We start from the raw sequence: 21,110 nt of genomic DNA on the forward strand, positions 1-21,110 counted from the left end.
AACACACACACACACACACACACACACACACACACACACACACACACACACACACAGGGCTGGTAAAACAACAAAAAAACGAGAACAAAACTACCTCACACTGATCACTTTCACAAAACAGCCAGACAATTCTATTTACAACACAAAACCCAAGGAAAAGGAATACTGCAGCTTTTAAAATCAATTTACTTTTTTCTTTTCTTTTTTTTAAGAAAGTGATTGGTGGTGGGGGCTTTAAAATATATTAAAACTTATGTACAATATGTTGGCCTTCCCATACACGCTCCATAAAATGTACTTTGTTTTTGCATACCTGACCACACTCCTACCATTGAAAGGAAAGGGATGCAAAACTTTAGAAAATAAATTCACAGAGAATGCTAAAAGAGATGCACTTAAAGGCACTGTTGGAACCATATATGCTTTTCTCCCCATTCGCGAATCAGGATGGGCAAGATTCTGGTCTTGCTTTGATGATAGAACCCTTTACTCACACCATGGTTCATTTTGGGTTTTTCAACACAAAAGAACATTCTGAAAATAAAAAATAAACTTTTTATTCTCAGAGAAGATAAATACTTTAAACATGATATTGGTCTCAACACCAGCATCTGATTGTAAAAAAGGAAAAACAAGAAAAAAAATAATATTAATCATAAAAATTAATAAAATAAAATTAAAATAATCTCAATCATCTGTACATATTTTTTGTTGATGTAGTTTTTTTTCCTCATATTTTGTACACAGTGTCCCCCCCTACTGGTAGGTTCCTTTCACTGCCGCTCCTGAGAAAAGCATGGCTCAGTCACAACCTCAGACTGGCTCCCCGCAAACCTCCAGAGTTTTCTCTTCGTCCAGTGAGAGAGTCTTGGCAGTCCATTTAGCCTGGCCCTTTTTTGTAGGGGATGGTGGGCTCCTCTCTCATTGGTCGCGCTCATGCCTCTGAGTACGAGTTCTGTGTGTTGAGCTTGTCCTTCTTGAGCTTTACCCCGTCCACAAGCTCAAAGTTATAGTTCTCCAGAGCGGATAAGTTCCTGTCTGCCATGCCCCCGTGGGAGCAGGCACAGTAGAGGACGACGCCACATATGGCCCCCAGGAAGACCCCGAGGGCGCTCATGGCGATGATGGTGATGAGGATGGGGTCCAGAGTCTTGAGCATGTTCCCTCCGCCAATCTCACTGCTCTCTACCATGCGGGGGAAGTCTGTGATCTCCTCCACTGTGCGGGCACAAGCAAGAGGTGACACGTCAGAGACATGAAGCAAAACACAAAGCCAGAGAAAAGACAACAGAGACATGGATGTGAAACTCAAAAATCTGATAAAGTGACTTGCAAGTGACGTACAGATTTCATTCGGGATGTCCTCAGGCAGCATGGGTTCAGTCGAAACAGCAGGATCTACAGACAGAGAAGCCAATGATAAGGGATGGCATGGGCTTGGTGCATAAAAGAGTCCGGGGATTTTGCTCAGTCCTAAACCATGTGAAACCAGGCTTAACATACACACACACTCAAAGAATCTACTCACCTCTGCATTCAGCCATGTTGAGATTGTCCAGAATCTTGATGTCATCCACTGCAATGTTCCCAAAACTCTTCCTCTCGACAGCAGCTTCAATGACCACCTGTTGGGCAGGAGGGCCTAGTTAACACATGACCTTGCATCTGCTATGGAGTGAATTTATGACATTAACTCCGGCCATTTTTTACATAGATCTCTGTTTCTCGAGTACTCTTGGTACAAAAAAAGTCAGGAAGCTGTAGTGCTCCACTCATCATCATCATGGACATTGTGGAGTGAGTTTTGGGAACTGTACCTGATATGGTTTACTGGAGTGGGGCACTGGGACACGGCCCTCCCTCCAGCGGTTGCCTTGGTGACCGCTGACAGTCCAGAGCAGGATGTCAGCAGGGCCCTTGGCGCCCTCCTTGCGTTGCTTGATGTGCAGTGTGCCGATGTGTGAGCCCACCATGTGGTACCAGAAGGACAGGCACAGGTCCGACTCCTGCGATGCCACCTCTGGGCTGACGATGCGCGCCACCTCAGTCTCGTGGGCACCCGGCGAGAGGAGGATGAAGTTCCCTGAGCCGCCTGAGAATTTCAATTTTAATGGAGTCAGTTTAGATTTGCCATGTTGGATGAGGTGAAGGCAGTTTGCCAAGATATATTACACTGTAGCTAAGTTGTATTTACTATAATTACAAAGGGGATCAGTGCACATTATCCTGATTGAGTATTATTTCCTATTTGATTTCTCTGTTTCTCTCCGTCACCTTTGTGGTCCATATTAGGTCCTGTGTTAAGGGTGGGTGTGCCGCTGGTTTGAATCTGCCATCTGAATCCATTGTCTTCTAAACTCCAACGACAGAATGATGGCTCATGGAAGCCAAAATCACAGGCAAACCATGTAAAACCTGTGAAACAAAAAACCCACAAAGATGCTCAATTATTTCAAAACTATAACACAATATCCACTACAACACTACCCTACTTTATCATAAGTTTCTAACACAGCTACAATTTATGTGTGCAACAAGTATCTACTATTCCCATGCCTTGATTCTACAACACTTGAAAAAATACAATGGCCCAATAGGGGGCAGCAAAGCTCTATCACAGAGTATGAATCTGATGTGCTGCAAGATATACTACAGTACCAACAACAGACACCGAATAACAAAGAAGAAAGACAGAATAGGCAGAGACAGTCCAGAACAAGGAAGTAGACTACATATTACAGGTTGCACATGGCAGGATGTTCCACAATATATATAAAACAATAACTCATAACTGTTTTAACTGTGGAAAACAATAGAAGCACAAAGAGATCAGGAGAATGTCAACACCGGAAAATGAGAGGATGAGAAGAAAAAACAGAGGAAGAGGGAGGCATTCTAATAGCATGCTCAGATAGGACAGCAGCTTTCACTTAAAGCCCACAGCGAGGGGCAGTTTTTTAATGAGGCCAGTGGTGCTCTTTAAAGGAAATGGCTAATATATTAGGGCAGCATTTCCCCAAGACAATCCCCCCCAGAGAGAGAGTGAGAGTGAGAGTGAGAGAGAGAGTGAGAGTGAGAGAGAGACTGATAGAGATGGAGAGGAATAGAAATTAGCCTCATATTGTTATTCAGTGCTATGGAGAAACATCCAAAAGAAACAGAATGAAATAAATGGAGTGCAGAGATTGCAGTGTGAAGAGAAAGGGGAGGGAGACAGAGAGGAAGACAGCGAAGTCAGAGGGAGACACGTCTAGAAATGCCTGTAGCAGCCACTAGGCTTTTGTCTGTGCGCCCATCATTTTGTTCTCTCAGCATAAGACAGAAAGAGAGCAGAAATTCCTTTCAATAAGAATGTCAGACCTGTGCTCCGACACAGAGCATCAAGTCTATTTATCCAGGCAACGATGAGGAAAGAATTCCCAGCAAAAACCCACAGGGCAGGCACTCTGCCACTAGTGCTGAGGAACATACGCCCGTTTCCAATTAAAAAGGCTTTGTTTTGCCTTTTCCATCTCTGAAAGGATTAAGGCTGGATCAGTGCAGAGCGGGGGGAGGGGTATATGTCTTCCTGCCCCAGTCCAAGGCTTGTTCTGTGCACAATGTGTTAGGCAGAGTACACCTCGGCACAGTCCACCCCAGGAGCAGACTGTTAACTAAATTGCTCTGCTGAATCCATATTCTAGTGAGTCTATCCACTGCCATGCAGTTACCAGGCAAACACAGACTAGCTTCTATTTTAATTAGTCAAGGTCAGATAAAAGGGAGAGGAGAGAGAGAGAGAGAGAGAGAGAGAGAGAGAGAGAGAGAGAGAGAGAGAGAGAGAGAGAGAGAGAGATAGAGAGAGAGAGAGATAGAGAGTTGTGTGTGTGTGTGTGTGCCTCGGGTAAAGGGAATGAAAGGTGCAGTCCATTATCATACACTTGATTGATAATAACTCGGCACAGACACAAACACAGTGAAGAAGCATATTGGCAACACAATCACTGCTGTTTCAGACACAGAAACGTGGGCAGAAAAAAGCCCTCAGGAAGAGAGAGAGAGTTTACTGAGACATCCATCAACAGTGAAAACAGCAAAGAGAAATGAGCTGGAAAAAGAGTATGGAAAAAAAATGTACCTTGCTCCTCTGGAACTGTCTCCAACTCGGTTGTCGTTTCTGGCATGATGGTTCCTCCTGCTGGACAGCGGTAAAAGAACAGTTAGACATGCGCTAACATCTCTACTGTACTTCAGCCAAACTATTCATATCTAATGGCCATGCTGTTTTAAGAGAATTGCTGTATATTTACTGTTCTCTGTCTGCAGTTCATATACTGTTGAACTGTTGCGCTTGATAATGATGATAATGGGTTGTTTTCTTTTTTAAATCAATGTGGATTTGGTGAGTCACTGTGTGTAGGATATTCTGCCTGGCTGAACTGAGCTAAAGTGAGGTGGGCTCTGTGGCAGAGCTACTCATTCATTAGTGTCATTCTATCTATCCAGAGAGGGGGGGCTGAGTGCCCGTCACTGCTCTGATTTGAGAAGACCTACTTTCCCCTTGTTCTGTGTGGACAGAGAGGCCCCAGCATGCTCATGCTCACACCAAGAGACTGCAGTCTAGAGGACAAGTACAAGGGTGTCTGGATGTGGGGTGTGTGTGTGTGTGTGTGTGTGTGTATGTATGTGTGTGTGTGTGTGTGTGTGTGTGTGTGTGTGTGTGTGTGTGTGTGTGTGTGTGTGTGTGTGTGTGTGTGTGTGTGTGTATGTGTGTGTGTGTCTGTGCATGCATAGGGAAAAATCAAATGCGAAAGTGTAGAAAGAGCACAGATCATCATCCTCATGATCTTAATACTCAATACTGGATGTGTGCAAGAGTGACACAACAGGTGCTGGAGCCAGCGGTTTGTGAAATGCTTTCTGTGCAGGTGTTGAGAGTGCTCAGGTGTTAAAAGAGATAGATAGAGATAAAGAGAGAGAGAGAGAGAGAGAGAGAGAGAGGAAGAAAGAGAGAGAGAGATATAGAAGGGTGTTAGTTGATCAGGTGCATTCTGGATGCAGTGGGTTATTATGAGTGCAATGGTGCATGTACGTGTCAGTGTCACAGTGTCAGTATGTGTCAGTGCCCTTTATCGTATGTGTGAGAGTGTATCATGTGCGTGTGAGTCTACAAGTGTGTTTGTGTGTCTGTGACTGTGTGCATGCATGCGAGGGATTAGGGGGCTGCAGTCTCATTGGGGTGGCGTTGGCACCTGTCAGCTCGTAGTCATCACCTGTTCCACTGTGGCAGTTGGCCTGCTCATCATCACACTCATCTGATGGCGTAGTGCTGGGGGCCAGCGTGGTGGGAGCAAGAGTCGGCGCTAGAGAGAGAGAGAGAGAGAGAGAGAGAGAGAGAGAGAGAGAGAGAGAGAGAGGGAGAGAGAGAAAGGGAGAGAGAGAAAGGGAGAGAGAGAGAGAGAAAGGGAGAGAGAGGGAGAGATATTGAGCTACAGTCAGTGGCATTTCATCAGTGCTTCTTTATTGCTTCTGCAAAGCAAACAAACACTTGTCCGACCAGCTCCATGAACCCTACTCTGTAGTCTGGATCTGGCAGGGTATAAATAGTGCGTGTGGATCTGAGGCTGGCGTGCGGGCCGCTGCCGCTGTGGCCGGTGGGCAGCCACGCCTTGGGCCGCACCGCGCAGCTGAGGCTGCCAGCAGACCTGTCATTAGGGCCCGGAGGGCCCCCTTTGGATGTGGGGAGGCCCTTGATGAGTGGCGTGGCATACGCTGCGGCGTGGGGCCCCTGGTCTGTGGCAGAGTGGGCAGGCAGCGGACAGGACCGCTCTGTTTACTAAGGGCTGTAATGAATCTCATCACGGGGATCACTGGGCTTTCCCCAGTTAGAGGGGTCAAGGAAGGCAAGGATGTATTAGAAAGATGTCATTCAAGTCATCAAGGACAGAGAGAGAGAAAGAAAGAGAGAGAGAGAGAGTAAGAAGGAGGGGAAGGGAGGGAAAGGGATCTAAGAGAAGCTAAAGTCTATCAGATGTTGTGGAAAGCAATGGAAATGTGAGCCAGGTCAGCAGGGTACACACGGGGTGAATAAGTCAGAAGTGTGTGTGCGTGTGTGTGTGTGTGTGTGTGTGTGTGTCAGAAGTATGTGTGTGTGTGTCAGTGTGTCTGCGCGTGTGTATGTGTGTGTGTGTTGGCAATCACAGACATGTGCATCAGCTCTGTATAAGCTTGTGTTCTGCAATGTCTGTTGTCGCCAAAGCCTTGTTTGATTGTTTGCGTACATGATGATGATTTTGTGGGTACATGCATCTGAGCTCTATACACAGTGCTTGTGTGTGTGTGTGTGTGTGTGTGTGTGTGTGTGTGTGTGTGTGTGTGTGTGTGTCTGTGTGGCGGGGGGTGCGTGTGCATTGGCATTAACACTGACAACAAGCACTGTGATCCAAAGCCCCAGCGGGACTCCAGAGGCCTTGCACAGGCAGCCAGAACAAGCCTGAACGCACAGAGAGAAAGAGAAAAAGAGAGTGAGTGAGGTGGAGGCACTAATCCACTGGGGCAGGTGGACAGAGATCTTCTCCATCTGTTTCAGAGGCTCAGCTTTTGGAAAGGGAAATCTGGGTGGGGTGGAAGGAGGGGCAGGGGGCTGCCTGTCTTTGAAGTCGCATCTGCAGGACAACTGTCCTGGTTCAGGGGGAGCCAAGAGATGCCTCCCCCCTCACAGCTGTACACTCTCCTGGGTGTTACCACTCATATGTGTATGAGGGCTTTTCGGCAGCCTGACTTCTGTGCACACACACTGAGCCTTTCTATCTTCCCGCATCCACATCAGTCGCGGGAGAACCGCACACAGGCAAGCCTCTCCCTGATTACAAATTAGCTCGAAGGAAGAGCATATTTACACCAGAGCTATACCTGCAAGTAATTTAGCTTCAGAGGATCAGGAGTTAATTTGAAGATATCCCAGAGCAATGTCTATGTAGGAGATGTTAACATTTATATTGGATCATGTCAAACTAAATGTTTTTGTTGGAACTGCACAGGGATTTCTAGGTTTTTCATTTACAAGATGAAAAAACAAGCATCTGTTGATTTTAGGACCAAGACAGATGGAGCAGATGCTAAATTGTGTTATCCGTGCAAGTCTGGGTGAGTGTGCGTTTGTTGTTGTTACTGCTTAGGCAATAGGCATACCTTCAATCTCACAGCCAAGGAGCTCCAGTCTCAGTCCCAACCCTGCAGGAGTGGCTCTGTCCGGGTAAACCCTCACGTAGCGGGTCAGCAGAGGCTCCACAATCCTCTGCACAGGAGTGTCGTAGTTCATGTTGCCTTCGAAAATCTACCGGAGAGAGAGAGAGAGGGGGAGAATACGTTAATGACAGACAGGCGAAAGAAGAGAGGAGAAGCGGTGGAAGACTGCTGAGGCAGGAAAAGGGGATAGAGAAAAGCTGCAAGACGAAAAAAGGGGTGCAAGATTCTTCCAGTCCTCCGTTTCTTCCAAAGGCCCTCGGGCTCTTTTTCGCTCGCGCTGTCTCTGATCAACTGAACAGAGCGGAGGAGCGAAACCAGAGAGCTCCGCTCGCCGAGATCAGAGAGGCCGCGTCCCGTTTCCCGCTGGTGGCAGAGCGAGCCAGCGCAGCGGGGGGGTTTAGGTGGTGGTGGGGGGGGGGGGGGGGGGGGGGGCGCCGGTCAAAAGCCCCACGCACGCAGCACTGAGCCGAGCCTGTGAAGTGCCTTTACCTTGATGAGAAAGAGGGGAAGAGACTCCCTTGGTGCACCGAAAAGACAACGCAGATGAGAGCGAATGAATGAATGGCCGTTAGCGCTGTCTCCTCATTTGTCCTTCACTCAGAGCGAAACGGACAGAGAAAAAGGAGGGAGACAGAGAGTGAGCGAGTGAGGAGGCAAGACAGGAGGTTTTAAGTAGGACAGCGGGGCATCAAGCTTTCGCTTGCCTTTAAATCAAATGCCAGGGCCATCTGGGATAGATTTATGTTCCCTGTCGCCCTGGTGGTTGTAAGTGCGGATGAGGTGTTGCTGCGCTGGCAGCATTGAGGGAAATGGAAGAATACTCATGCATGCACACATGCCTCTCTTTTTCTCTGTCTCTCTCTGTCTCTCTCTCACACACACACACACACCCACACACACACACACCTGCACAAAGTGTGCAGCATGACAATGGTCATGACGACTGTGGTCTACACCGAGTCAGAAATCCTCTTCTCCTCCCCTTCTCTCCACCTCTTTTAGTTTTGATCTTTGTCTCTATTTAATACCCTATTCGCTTCGCAAAGGTAAGCAATTCCGTTTCAAGGCTCCTTGGGGTAAGCAATGTACTAAAAGGAGGCAAAAACCCAGGCAGGGAATCATCAAAACATGCTAATCTCTAGAGGTGTAAGAAGTGTGGAGGTGGTATTTCCTTCACTTCAATGCTTTTTATGCATCAAAGGTTGTGAACCTGACGAATTCATGAGCATTAGAATAATTAAGCACCTCCAACCGACTCCAATATCGATGACCTTGTCCTCACCTTGGGCTTGCTGCCAGTGGCGTCCATCACCATCTTCCACTCGGAGCCGTTGTTACTGTAGCCCAGGCGGAACTTCTTCATGAAGACCTTGTTCTCGCGGTGCTTGCCGCCCTGGATGATGAGGCCGCGCACCAGCTTCTCCTCGGCCAGGTCTACCTGCAGCCACTCGCTGGTGAAGGGCTGTGTCTGCGCCGGCAGCATCCAGCCCGAGCGACTGGTCAGCAGGCGAGCGTTCTCCGGCACCCAGCTGCGATCCGTGTGGGAGGAGGCCGTGATCTGGGAGTCCGTGATGAGGCCAGACACCATGCCCAACATGCCCATGCATGGGTACTCTGTTTTAGAGGGAAGGACAGACATAGGAGAGAGAGAGAGAGAGAGAGAGAGAGAGAGAGAGAGAGAGAGAGAGAGAGAGAGAGAGAGAGAGAGAGAGAGAAGAGAGAGAGAGAGAGAGAGAGAGAGAGAGAAAGGGAGAGAATATTTATATTGTGTTCTTGCCATAGATGCTACATTTCATTCCTTAGGGCCCTCTTTTTCTTTGACATTTTTTTACTTTTTGAGATTATTTTTCTTTCACAAGTGGGCAAGAAAAAATGGAGTAATAATATCAAACCCTCTGCAATCAAAGTCCTATCTGCTATCTGCAGATTGAATGCAAAACCACAGAGAGAAACAGAATGAGATACAGAGTCTGCTAAGATAGAGGTATTACAAAAGGAGTGATAGCATCATAGCCCTGAGTGGGGAGATGAACAATAGGCTTTCTCAAGGCTTACAAGTATTCAGTCAGAGAGAGGGTGGAGAGATAAAATGTAGAAAGGTGCGCTCTCTCTCTCTCTCTCTTTCTCTCTATCACACACACACACACACACAAAGTGTTTCTCTCTCACTCTCGGTATCTGTATGCATGTGCATGTGTAAGACTATGTCTGAGTGTTCCTTTCTCCCTCTTTGCTCTCCTTGCCTTTGACCTCTTGTGTGTCCATCTTCCTGCCTGCGGTGTTTGTCTCATGATGCCTAATTAAGGCTGGCCTTTCATTCTTAACCTGATGCCAGGGGAGCTTCCCCTGTCTCTCTCTCATCTTCCCCGGCACTCCAGCATTCTATCCATCTTGCCGTCTTTGCCTTGCGTTTCCTCTGCCCCCCTCTCCCGCTGGCCCATTTGCTCTGAAAGGAGAAGTCTTTTCCGCTCATCCTCCGTGTGTTGTTTCCATAAGCTGATGACTACAATCTGATCATAATATTTTACTGTCAGATGGAGTCTGGACTAAAGGAGATGAATTGTAGAGAAAAAAAAATGAAAGCTGGAGTGTGTGAAACCACTGACTCGCTGTCCAGCCAAAGCTTTATTGTCTGCAATCTGTCGAGAGCAATATCATCAAAATTTTCAATCTGCTCCCCCTGACAGAGTAGCCACAAATAACCGCAGAGAGGGTCTGGGAAAGGTCACCAATGGTGTTTAATGTTTGACTCTGAGAAAAAGAACCCCGACAGAGTCTGGCTCAGAACTGAGTCTCTGTTGTACTCCGACTAAACTTCCTCGCTCACTCTGAGGTCGGGGGAAAATACCCTCGCTGCCTGTCTCCCTGAGCAACCGGCGAGTTGAAATCTGTGTTCCATGGATCCTGACAACAAACGGCCACGGTGAGATTTGTCTCTATTTGAAAGGGCCTTAGGACAGGGGGAGACATGGGCTCCCTTCCTACTGGGCCAGAAACGCTGACAGTAAGAGGCAAAAAAAGAAGAAAGCGAGTCAGAACAGAGAAAAAGCGGGAAAGAGAAAAGTCTGATTCTCTGAAGGAAAAAAAAAAAAAAAACAAGAACCAAGAACTTTCCGTTCGCTTGTCGACTTGGCAAAAAAAAAAAAAAAAAACTTCTGGACTGCAGAATATCGATGATTTTTGTGTATTTTTATCTGCCCGATTCTGGGTAGCGGCCGAAGGTTAAAGGTCAGCTGGGACTCGGGGACAGCTTTGGGGTAGCATGGGCGGGCAGACACGCCCCAGAGGGATTGTGGGATGTGTGTATGTCAGTGGTGGTAGACGGCCCTCTGGGTGGAGATGCAATTGGAAGCATGCCCGCCTGGCCACACGCTCAGCTGGCTTTGTTTACAAACATGAAGAGGAGGCTTATAAATGTGTGTCAGTGGCATTATGTGCACAAGTAGCAGAGTGTGTAAAGCTTGAGCATGCATCTGCTGTCAGTCCCTGCATCTGAGTAATATCATCCTCGCTTGCTGTGATTTGAAGGGCATGATAGACTTCACTCTATCTCTCTCTCTCTGTTTTCCTCTCTATCATTAGCCTGCCCAAGCAGCGTCCCAGCTGGCTGCATCATCTGAGCACAGGCCACAACGCATTGATGATGTCACTGGGGCAACCCATAATGCATCTTGCCTCTGATGTGTTTGCAGTGTGGTCTGGTCACCCGCCCAAACATGGCAAAGTCCAGCTGTACCCTGGGGACTGCTGAACCGCACAGACACATACACACACGCACGCACACACAAGCACATGCACACACATACAAACACACACACACCAACATGCAGTCTTTCATCAATTCATACACAGATGTGCACAGCAGTAGATTCCTAAAATAATCTTTAAACGCTCCCTGTGCACAGCACGCGGGGATTCATAGAATATACATGCTTTCCACATGAGGGACATTGATGGCGGATGTCAGAAGCTGGATGAGTACCGCACGCATCACAGTAAAGAGGGATGACATTGAGGGAGTAATGATATGAAATCCTCCACAATCAAAGCCTTGTGGAGAGGGTGGCAGTCTGCCAGAAAGCACACAGATTCAAATGGATCTGTGCCAGCAGGGGCGGGGTGTGTGAGGGTGTTTCTGTGTCTCTGCGCGTGTGTGTCTGGCTTGAACGGCTACAGTAAACTGGACTGTGAATATACTACACTATTGACTGAGTGTGTGTGTGTGTGTATTTGAGTAGACGTAGTAGATGAAGTTCTCTGTGTGCGGTACAGTGTGTGTGCACGTGTGCATGTGTACAGTGGGAGAGATAGATGAGCACTCAGTGAGCTGTGCTGCAGCCCTTGCTGCTAGGGCTGCTGCCATTCATTTTAAATGAGCTACATCCAAACATCAGGTAACATAAATATGTAATCAACTTCATGTGCCTCTCATCTATAATGCAAAAGCCACTGCACTCCTGTCAGAGAAAATAGCAAAAACTCCAGTCCGTTGCCTCTCTCTCTCTCCACTCTCTCCCCCATCTCTCTCTCTTTCTCTCTCTCTCTCTCCCTCTCTCTCCCCCATCTCTTTCTCTCTCTATGAGTAAACAATCTGAGTTGCATGGGAGATGGGCTGAGTGCAAAAAGAGGAGGTTAAACGAATGAGTGAAACATTCATAGGTGATGCCAACAGCTGCAGACAGACAATGGTTTTTTTTTACATTTTCTATACACAACACGCTAGGCACTTGGTACCTCAGAATTATCACAAACTGCGTTTCCATCCTGTGCTACATTGACAGGAAGGGTAAATGTATTATGGCAGGCATAGCTTAAAAAGCTGAATCAATGATCTCACCTGAAATCTTGCAGCCGTGGACCTCAAAGCGCAGGGCGATGCCGTTCTCCCAGGTGAATGGCCGCAGACGTACATAGCGGGCAAGAGTGCGCTTGGGCAGCGCCGCCTTGACCTTGTCCGTTGGGTTGGTGTTCCCTTGGAAAATCTGACAATGACACAATGGAAAAAAAAAAAGAGACAGACATCAATTATTGACGTTGTTTGTTTTTGAATGTCAGCTGGGGAGAGAAGGCCCAACAAAGCACGGGGAATCACCTGGCGCCTTGCCCCAGAAAATGAGACGGGGAAGGAAGAGGGGGGTGGGGGAGGCAGACGCAGAGACAGAGGGCTTATTTAGGTCAGCTTCCTCAAAGCACTGCTGTTATGATGATGTGGACGGAAAAAAAAGACACTCCTAAAGAGAGAATGTTAAAGAGAGCTTGCCATCCTAATGCTTTTCATGGAGATGAAGAATTATCGCTAAAAGATGGGCACTCATCCATTAACCTCTTCGGGACAGACCACTGCTCAAAATTCACTCCTTAAATGTCAGCCGAGTCATTTCATCTGTATGGATCCCTCACTCTTAACTCCTTCTTTTTTCTTAGTCTGTCTATCTCTGCCCTCCACCCGTCTCCCTCTCTTTATCTCTCTCCAAGATGCCCTGAGGAAGAGCATCCAGTGTGCCGATCAGACACCTCCACTGCTAATCACAGAGCCCAATGATGCCATAACCCTTTGGCCTTTCCAACTGAGTGCCTGCCAGGCCCGCCAGCCCTCTGAGAAAGCCCACGCAATGTGTGTGTGTGTGTTTGTATGTGTGTGTGTGTGTGTGTGTGTGTGTGTGTGTGTGTGTGTGTGTGTGTGTGTGTTTGTATGTGTGTGTGTGTGTGTGTGTGTGTGTGTGTGTGTGTGTGTGTGTGTGTGTGTGTGCATAGAAAGTTAACATGGGCTGAAGTTTGCCTCACACACGCAAGCACACTCACACTCTTCAACAATATCTAGGGCACACTCACACACACCCACACCCACACACACAGTTATTAGTCCATCCAGAACCCCTTGTTGTTGAATCCCTGGGCATTGCTTATTAAATGTGTGAGAATAAGTGTGCGTGTGTGTATGTGAGAGAGAGAGATAGAGAGGAGCAGGAGAGAGTAAGAAAGAGAAAGAGAGAGAGAGATCCTGTTCATTCCCTCTCCTATTAGGAGTGTGCGATAATGACAAAAAAAAAATCTCAATTCAGTCAATACCGACAATAAGACGATATTTTGCAAATTGTTTGTTCAAGTCTCATATTATACTAGTATCTCACTCATGCTAAGAGGATATACATTTATCCTTATTAATGATATTATATAACAACATATAATCATTTACCTCAAACTAAAATAAGTGAATAAAATGTAAAAAAAGGTCAGAGGGTCTATGTGCGGCTCTGTGCATACATGTGTCCACAAGTTATAAGCACACCAAGGAAGGTTAAAAGGTAACATGGCCATGTCCTCCTAATGTTTCACATTTTATGGAAGATGGTGCTTATGATATTTGAGATGTCAAGGTAAATTTGGTGGTCCTGGGCGCTATTTTGGAACAATAAAACATGTTAAACCTTTTCCTTATAGCGAGTGTCAATAAGATAAAAACACTTAACATAATGTACACACACAGGAGGACAAAAGAGTGAGTGCTAGATGTGAGACAATTGTGTTTACACAATCCTGAGCTTTATCACTTTCCCACGGCAACCACTCAACACCTCCATAACCTCTGGCTGTCAGGTTTATTTGTGCAGTGAAAAGGAGCCTGGTCTGTTTGCGGACCTGATCACTGATCGATCATGTGTACGTGTGTGTGTGTGTGTGTGTGTGTGTGTGTGTGTGTGTGTGTGTGTGTGTGTGTGTGTGTGTGTGTGTGTGTGTGTGTGTGTGTGTGTGTGTGTGTGTGTGTGTGTGTGTGTGTGTGTGTGTGTGTGTGTGTGTGTACGTGTGTGTGTGTGTGTGTGTGCTTTGTCATGCTTTGCTTGAGTGCTTTGATGAAGAGGTACTCAGAGCAGCTGCTCAAACACAGCCCCATTCCAGTCGCCCTCCTGGACTCGTCCTGTCGGAATCTCTCTTTTAATCAGTTCTATTGTGTCCTACATACTCAGGCTAAGACAAATCATTGTCACTCACTAGATTCTATCATTGCCATTATTGTCCTCTGAATTTATTTTGTCACAGTGATAATATCTGAATGACTAATGAATAACCTGAAAGAACTGAAAATGACTAAAGTAGAAAGTAGAATATAATCTCACCATTTCAGTTAGCTAAACAATACCCAGAAATCACCTTTAATACTGTATATTTTTTTGTCTCTGGCATACATAATCAATGCAAGAACCCTTGTTCTACTTGGCATCCGAGTTCTGTAAGTGTATATCAAGGGATTTCTGTGGGATTCTGTGGACCACAATAGAGCTACTTGATTTATGAGCAAGCAGCATTGGAAAGACAATATTGTAAATAAAATCACTAGTGATTTTCACAGCGTAGCAACTATGGCCTCGTATGAACTCAGTGAAACAGCTTGTTGAAAAGTTATGAGGCAATATATGCTGTGAGAACCACTGACTTTACACTGGACGTCTGTGTGTGTGTGTGTGTGTGTGTGTGTGTGTGTGTGTGTGTGTGTGTGTGTGTGTGTGTGTGTGTGTGTGTGTGTGCGCGTGCGTGTGTGTGCGTGTACAGTATGTGTGTGTGTGTGTGTGTGTGTGTATGTGTGTGTGTGTGTGAGAGAGAGAGACAGAGAGACAGACAGAGAGAAGAAGTGGGTGTGAGTATTTATGCACATCTGATGGCCCTCACTTTCTGCTTGGAGCCCTCCTTTAATGTGATCCAGTCCTCGCCGTTGGAGCTCACTTCTACTTTGTACGAGCGCACAAAATAGGTCTTCATGGTTTCCTGGGAGATGGCACCTTGTGTCACAATAGCTGAGATGAAGCGAAGGAAACCTAGATCAACCTGTGAGAGTGACAGAAGAGAGAGAGAGAGGGAAACAGAGAGAGAGAGAGAGAGAGAGAGAGATGTTAAGTTATGCCCAGCTGTTCTGTTGCTGCTGTGAGCCATAAACAGAGGGAAATGAGCCACTAAAAGGAACGAGAGCAGACATTTGAGCGCCTCGCTGCAATCAGCAAAGTCATCTCCAGCTCTGTTTTACGTGTAAAGAACATGAATATGAGATCATAATTATGAACGGAAAAGAACTGGCACAACTTCATTTCCTGCAAGTGTGCAAGAAAGGGGCTTCTGGGAATAGACAACCTCACTTGCAAAAGGAGAGAAGTGCCGCACACTCCCGAGTTACACATATAAGTCTTTAATGTGACAACGTTTCGGTGACCTGAGGAAGGCCAACAGGCCGAAACGTTGTCACATTAAAGACTTATATGTGTAACTCGGGAGTGTGCGGCACTTCTCTCCTTTTGCAAGTGTTTTACTGGTTGCCAGCACCTCCTTTTCTGGTGTGCGTTTTGCACCTCCACTCACCAATAGACAACCTTACTGCCAGACAAAATATATCACTACAGTATTAACACAGCAGTTGTAAGATGTGCAAAAAAATATAGCCTACTGCATGATCTAGAATTAAAGAGGGTATTTCCACACAGAACACACTCTACATCTTTACACAATGTAAAAGTATGTACTTGACCTAAAGATAGTTTTCTACCCTGTATCGTCCCTCTCTGTTTCAGCTACAGAGGATACGTTCTGTGTTTCTGAACAGACCGTGCATGCGCAGCCTCTTCACTGCACGATCAAGCACTCTTAACTAAACTCAATCCCATCCTGGATTCAAGTGAGGGGGGTAATGGAGAGAGTTAGAGGTGGCGCTTGACTTGTGAGGTGGAGCGAACCATGGGAGCAAGGCTTTTCCAATGTCCCAAGCTCCAGTGGCATTAGCGTTTCAAGGGTCTGGCTTCATCGTCACTAATGAGGAATAATGTGCTTTGCGTGCAAAGAAAAACATAGGACTTTATCAACTGCAGACCTCTGGCAGCTTGGAAAAAATCTGGGAATAGCCATGCTGTGGTGAAAGAGCAAGCGAGAGAGAGAGGGAGGGAGAAAGAGAGAGGTACTTCAAAGTAACCAAAGTAATGTGAGCATTTCTCAAATTACTGTGCTCTACATCTGAGAGGGGACATGGGAGGCTGTTGATACTTAACACATACAAATGGGTTGACATGTTTAAGACTGCTTGGGACATGGACCCAAAAAATCAAAGCATAGTATCCCACAGATAACGTCTCATGACATCTCATATGCCTTAGATTCTTAGTATCTGGCCGCTGATGATCCATTTCACTCCAGTGCAATAACTTTCAGAGCTAAGCGCAAAAACAGATGCTATCTTGTATGAAGTTCCTCTTAAAAATGAACGCTTGAAGAAATGGAGAATACTGTATAAGTTCTGATGGACTACCAAATAAGGGCAAGATTTCTGGGACGCGGTCTAATATAGAACATGATCCCTGCCCTCTTGTCTTTTACTTTATAAATGGGGTCACCCATGTGACCACACATACGTCCATCTATATTTGAGGGATAGAACAAAATAGAGAAAAAGCCAGAAGCCTGTCTATGTGAAGTTAGTGTGGATGAAGTAGGTGATCCGCGACAAGCCCTCTGCTTTCTGTCTGTCTCTTCTAGACACATCTCAAAGCCAGCTAACCATGCTCTGCCACCACCGTGACCAATAAATACATGGCCTTTTGGAGAAACTGACCAATAACATAGCTTGTCACTGGATCTATCTGCTAATTGGCCTTCAACAACTATTCCAGTGAGAATGTCAGGAAAGAAAGGAAGGCGGAGAAGCAGAATGAGGAGACAGACAGTGACCTTGTCTTGCCATATTTTTTTTTTTTCAAACGTCCATCGACTCCCATGGAGTCATTAAGCACTCTCACCTGGTTACGTGAGCCCTTAAGGTATGATTCTATATTCAGTGATGATGAAATATACATGAAGAAAGAGGACACGTGTTTCAGCTGTAGGCCAGACGGCAGCACACACAGAAGCCCAGAGAATGAGAGGCCAGAGGCGCTCCATGGGGCGAGAGGGGTCGGACGGACTGATCTGAAAACTGTGGCGTGGCGAGCAGACTGAATCAATGTCTTCAGCACATTGATGCATACTGACAACAGATCAGCACTAATGAACAATACATAATTTATTGATGCTCATACAGCTCAGAAAGAGCCCAGAGTGAAAAGGACAGAGTGAAGGAGAGGGAGGAAGCATATGGCAAGAGGAGACGCTCAAAGAGATGGAGGAAGACACAATGGAGGGAGACGTGGAGAGGTGCAGATTGGAACGGAGTGGTATGAAAGAGCCAGAAGAAAGACAGGATAAAAAGACAAAAGCGTCAGTCATCATCTGCCCCTAAGTGAATGAGTTGAGAGAATGAATCATGCTGAATGGCTGATGTAACAGTCATCTCAATGTGTTAAAAAGCAGCGGATGTTCTTCACTGCGGAAAAGGTATTTTAAGACTGTGCTGACAAAGCAAAACAAGGGCCCCACACTCCATCCCAATTTTTCTTTTTGTAATTTTCTTAGATGGTTTTATGTAAACAGTTGCGCTTGGAACAGGGCCCATCTCAAGACGAACGACAAAAAAAAAACAAAAGCTTATCACTTTAAGCTGCGAAACATTCTGGTGCTTGAAATGATTGCAGACAGTTCTGTACATCCTTTCAAGGACTAAAAGGCATATGATGGAATAGCACACACGCTTCCTCTACAAAATAATGTCCAAGCATTTGTGACTTTCACAAGCCAATTTCCCGCATTCTCTGTCTTCCACTATTCCTTCCTTCTGCTTCAGTCCCACCTGACCATGCGCTAGGTGGGCAAGCTGAATGCTGAGAGCTGCTTAACACGGGCGAGGGTAGTGAACGCACACCGCTCTCATTACACTGACAAATGAAAGCAGAAAAGCAGAAACGGAATTAGTCGCGCTCTAGCTTGTAGGCAGCCAGTTAAGCCTGCTGCGCAATTAGATTAACAGGGGAGAAATGTTTCAACACATCTGTGTGCATGTGTGTGTGTGTGTGTGTGCATGTGTGTGTGTGTGTGTGTGTGTGTGTGTGTGTGTGTGTGTGTGCGCAAGTTCATTTTCGACTTCGAATGTTGTCCCTTTGTCCCCTCTGAGGAAGATGACTTGGTGCTAATCCGTCCTTAACCCTTGTAAAAATTCATTAAATGGAGCTCCATCATGAGTTCAGAATTAGCCTGAGCTGGCCGTATGGAGCCATGTGACGGCGCAGGGGAGGAGACTGGCTCTCCCCAGCCACAGACGGCAGCCGGGGGGGGGAGAGCATCTCGAGTGGCTGATGGAACGCAGGGAAAGGCAAGAAGCACAGGGGTTTAGCAAATTGTTTCCCACTGCTTGTCTTTCTCGTAACACAGCTCATGAGAGTGGGTGGGTGGAGGGTTCGGCGCATGGGGAGGGTTTACAATGCCGGAGAGTGGGGCTTGCCAGTTTAAGATCTGTTTATCTGGCAGCCAATTCAGTGTCTATGTGGAAAAATACAACCTCTCCCCAATCTGTGTGTATGTGGGTGGGAAAGAGGGATGAGAGAGCAAGAGAGAGAGAGAGAGAGAGAGAGAGAGAGAGAGAGAGAGAGAGAGAGAGAGAGAGAGAGAGAGAGACTGATTTCCCAACTGGCGAGCAAAATATGCTTGCTGTCCTTTTGGCTCACAAAACAAAGGGTAAAAAAAGCTAAACTAAAAACAACAAAGCTCACCACTATGTAGAGAAGGAAGTCTTGTTTTATGAATCTAATGCAAATACCATCTGGTTAAAGCTGTGCCATTATGTGTCCCTTCAGGCTAGAGGCAAAGTAAGGCTCGGATGAGGAGATGGGTTAGTCCTAAGTCCCTGTGAAAATAAACACACCTCAAGGTATTTCCAGGGCACCAAAGAACACACCCCCAGTCACTCTGTCTTCCTTTGTCATCCATCATTCACACATTGCCTTTTCCTGCCATTCTTTTTTTGGCAGTAACTGTTCGACACCTGGCCATTGCGTGGTTTCTTATAAATTCCATTAACAGAAGGTGTAATTAATTCGCTTTTCATGAAAATTGTATTACGCGATGCTGTGAGACCTATGAGCTCCCCTGGGACCTTTCTAATTCATCACCAAATTTACCTGGCAGGATTACGGTGCTATTTTTAGCCCTCATGGCTGCATGGTAGCATTAAATTATGCACCTTTTTTCCCAAGCTCCAATCATCTACTTCATCTGACAGTGAGAAACGACCTAAGCCAACTAATGGGTGCACAGGTACGTAATGTGTGTGAGTGTGTGTGTGTGTGTGTGTGTGTGTGTGTGTGTGTGTGTGTGTGTGTGTGTGTGTGTGTGTGTGTGGGGATTTGTGTAGTGTGCGTTTTAGTGTTAAAAAAGAGCATCTGCAAGTCTAATTTCCTTATAGATGATCTGATATTCCTGTAACTGTACCAGGGCCAAGATCAACTGAACGTAGTCTGCTGTAATTGTAAACTAGGAATCCAATTACATAGTTTTTGTTCTTTCCAATCCACTGTGAGGCTCAGTGGCATGTTGAATGCATTAGGGAACATTGAATGCTTTAGGGAACAGCATTGGCCTTCTCATCTTACATCATCAAATCTTGGACTGATATGTTGCTATTTATTTTACCCAGCCTTGACACAATTTGTTACTAAAGGAGATATAAAGACTTGGAACAAATTTGAGGATGAATGGTCTAAATCCTCATATCTCTCAAGACATGAATATAATTGGGCTGAAACCATTTACAGTCTATGCAAACAAGGAGATTTCAGGGGAAAAGGGCTTAATGGCCTTTCATATGGCACAAAACAGTCCTTGACTGATTCAGAACTGTTCCTGTGTATGCTTGAGGCCCCATCCCCAAAACAGGCCCCAGGCTTCATTAGACCACTGCCTGATGTTCATTAGAGTCCCATGCTTGTAATTACTCATCTGTTGGCATGGTGACAGAGCCTGCTAGCTTGACTGAAAACAGGCTAGATGATAGGCTAGATCAGTCGGCTTTCATAGAAAATGGTCAAACAAACTGCACAGGGGGAGGGATGAGATGAGGCAAAACAATGACGAGTTTAAACCATAGATCCATCCCCTAGATTATGGCTAGATGAAAGCATGTTTGTTTTGACAGGTGAAACAAAATGAAACACTGATGGAGGTTGTTTCAGCAGCTGACTATCCCTCGCCTGCTCCTTCTGCTTTCATGAAATTAACATATGTTTGACAGCTCCATTTGTTTTTCTTTTGCCATCAGAGGGAAGTCTGCAATTAGTTCGAGTGACTACAGTGGAATTCAACCTGTTTTGCTTTCCCTAAACTATTTTGTAATGGAGATTCACTTTGCTGGCCAGTTAGAGGGGAAACAGCTCTGTCAATATTTCTCCTTGTCCAGAGGTGCAGGACCTCGGCCCAGGAGCTTTCCCCCTGCACACTGCTCATCAATCAAGACAGCGCAGCTTCCTGTTGAACTGGCTGGCACTGCTGCTTGCTCACATCTGACTACCCCACCGACTGGCGTTGTTATCCTGAAAAAAAAAAACACCACTTATTGTGTGGTATCTCTCAGAGGGTGGGGTGTTGTTCCAGCTAGGCTGATTAATGTAAACATCCTTTCTCTTAGTGCTCAGGAAGAAAGGCCCTCACGTCTCTTTGATTTCTCTCATGATCAAAACCGTTTAAGTAACCAGCGGGAGAGGCAGGAGCCGCAACAGACAAATGTGTTTTGGTGTATTCACTACACCATCAGATTTATGGTAATGGTAGAGCTTTTATAAATAAATTATGGGCATGTAAAGAGAAATTATTGCAACGTAGAGAACAACATGAAAAATAAGTGGGAACAGACATAATTCAAACACTCAATGCCCTACCATTATGCAATACAGGTAGAAATGCTTTTAACATTGACAGCCCCCCCTTCAAAAGATAATGCATAATGCATGAAATGCCTGTGATCAATGATTACTGTCTGAATGAGTCAG

At 46.0% G+C, this 21,110-nt stretch overlaps 1 protein-coding gene across 5 annotated transcripts in view; it reads right to left on the reverse strand.

The window, feature by feature from the left end:
* nrp1a (neuropilin 1a) overlaps positions 1-21,110 on the reverse strand; it is a 59,911-nt gene continuing 38,801 nt past the window's right edge. For 2 of the 5 annotated variants that reach the window (XM_042068348.1, XM_042068347.1), the window contains 11 exons: positions 14,893-15,048; positions 12,065-12,209; positions 8,510-8,841; positions 7,171-7,315; positions 5,232-5,342; positions 4,118-4,177; positions 2,275-2,415; positions 1,818-2,092; positions 1,529-1,625; positions 1,345-1,398; positions 1-1,218 (listed from right to left, as the gene is read on the reverse strand). In XM_042068348.1, coding sequence (XP_041924282.1) covers positions 935-1,218; positions 1,345-1,398; positions 1,529-1,625; positions 1,818-2,092; positions 2,275-2,415; positions 4,118-4,177; positions 5,232-5,342; positions 7,171-7,315; positions 8,510-8,841; positions 12,065-12,209; positions 14,893-15,048 — 1,800 coding nt within the window. In that variant the 3' untranslated portion in view covers positions 1-934. The remainder of the gene's footprint in view (positions 1,219-1,344; positions 1,399-1,528; positions 1,626-1,817; positions 2,093-2,274; positions 2,416-4,117; positions 4,178-5,231; positions 5,343-7,170; positions 7,316-8,509; positions 8,842-12,064; positions 12,210-14,892; positions 15,049-21,110) is intronic. The other 3 variants (XM_042068351.1, XM_042068350.1, XM_042068349.1) reach the window with 3 other exon arrangements.

This window comes from Alosa sapidissima, chromosome 17 (genome assembly GCF_018492685.1).
Source record: "Alosa sapidissima isolate fAloSap1 chromosome 17, fAloSap1.pri, whole genome shotgun sequence".
Taxonomy (NCBI): domain Eukaryota; kingdom Metazoa; phylum Chordata; class Actinopteri; order Clupeiformes; family Clupeidae; genus Alosa; species Alosa sapidissima.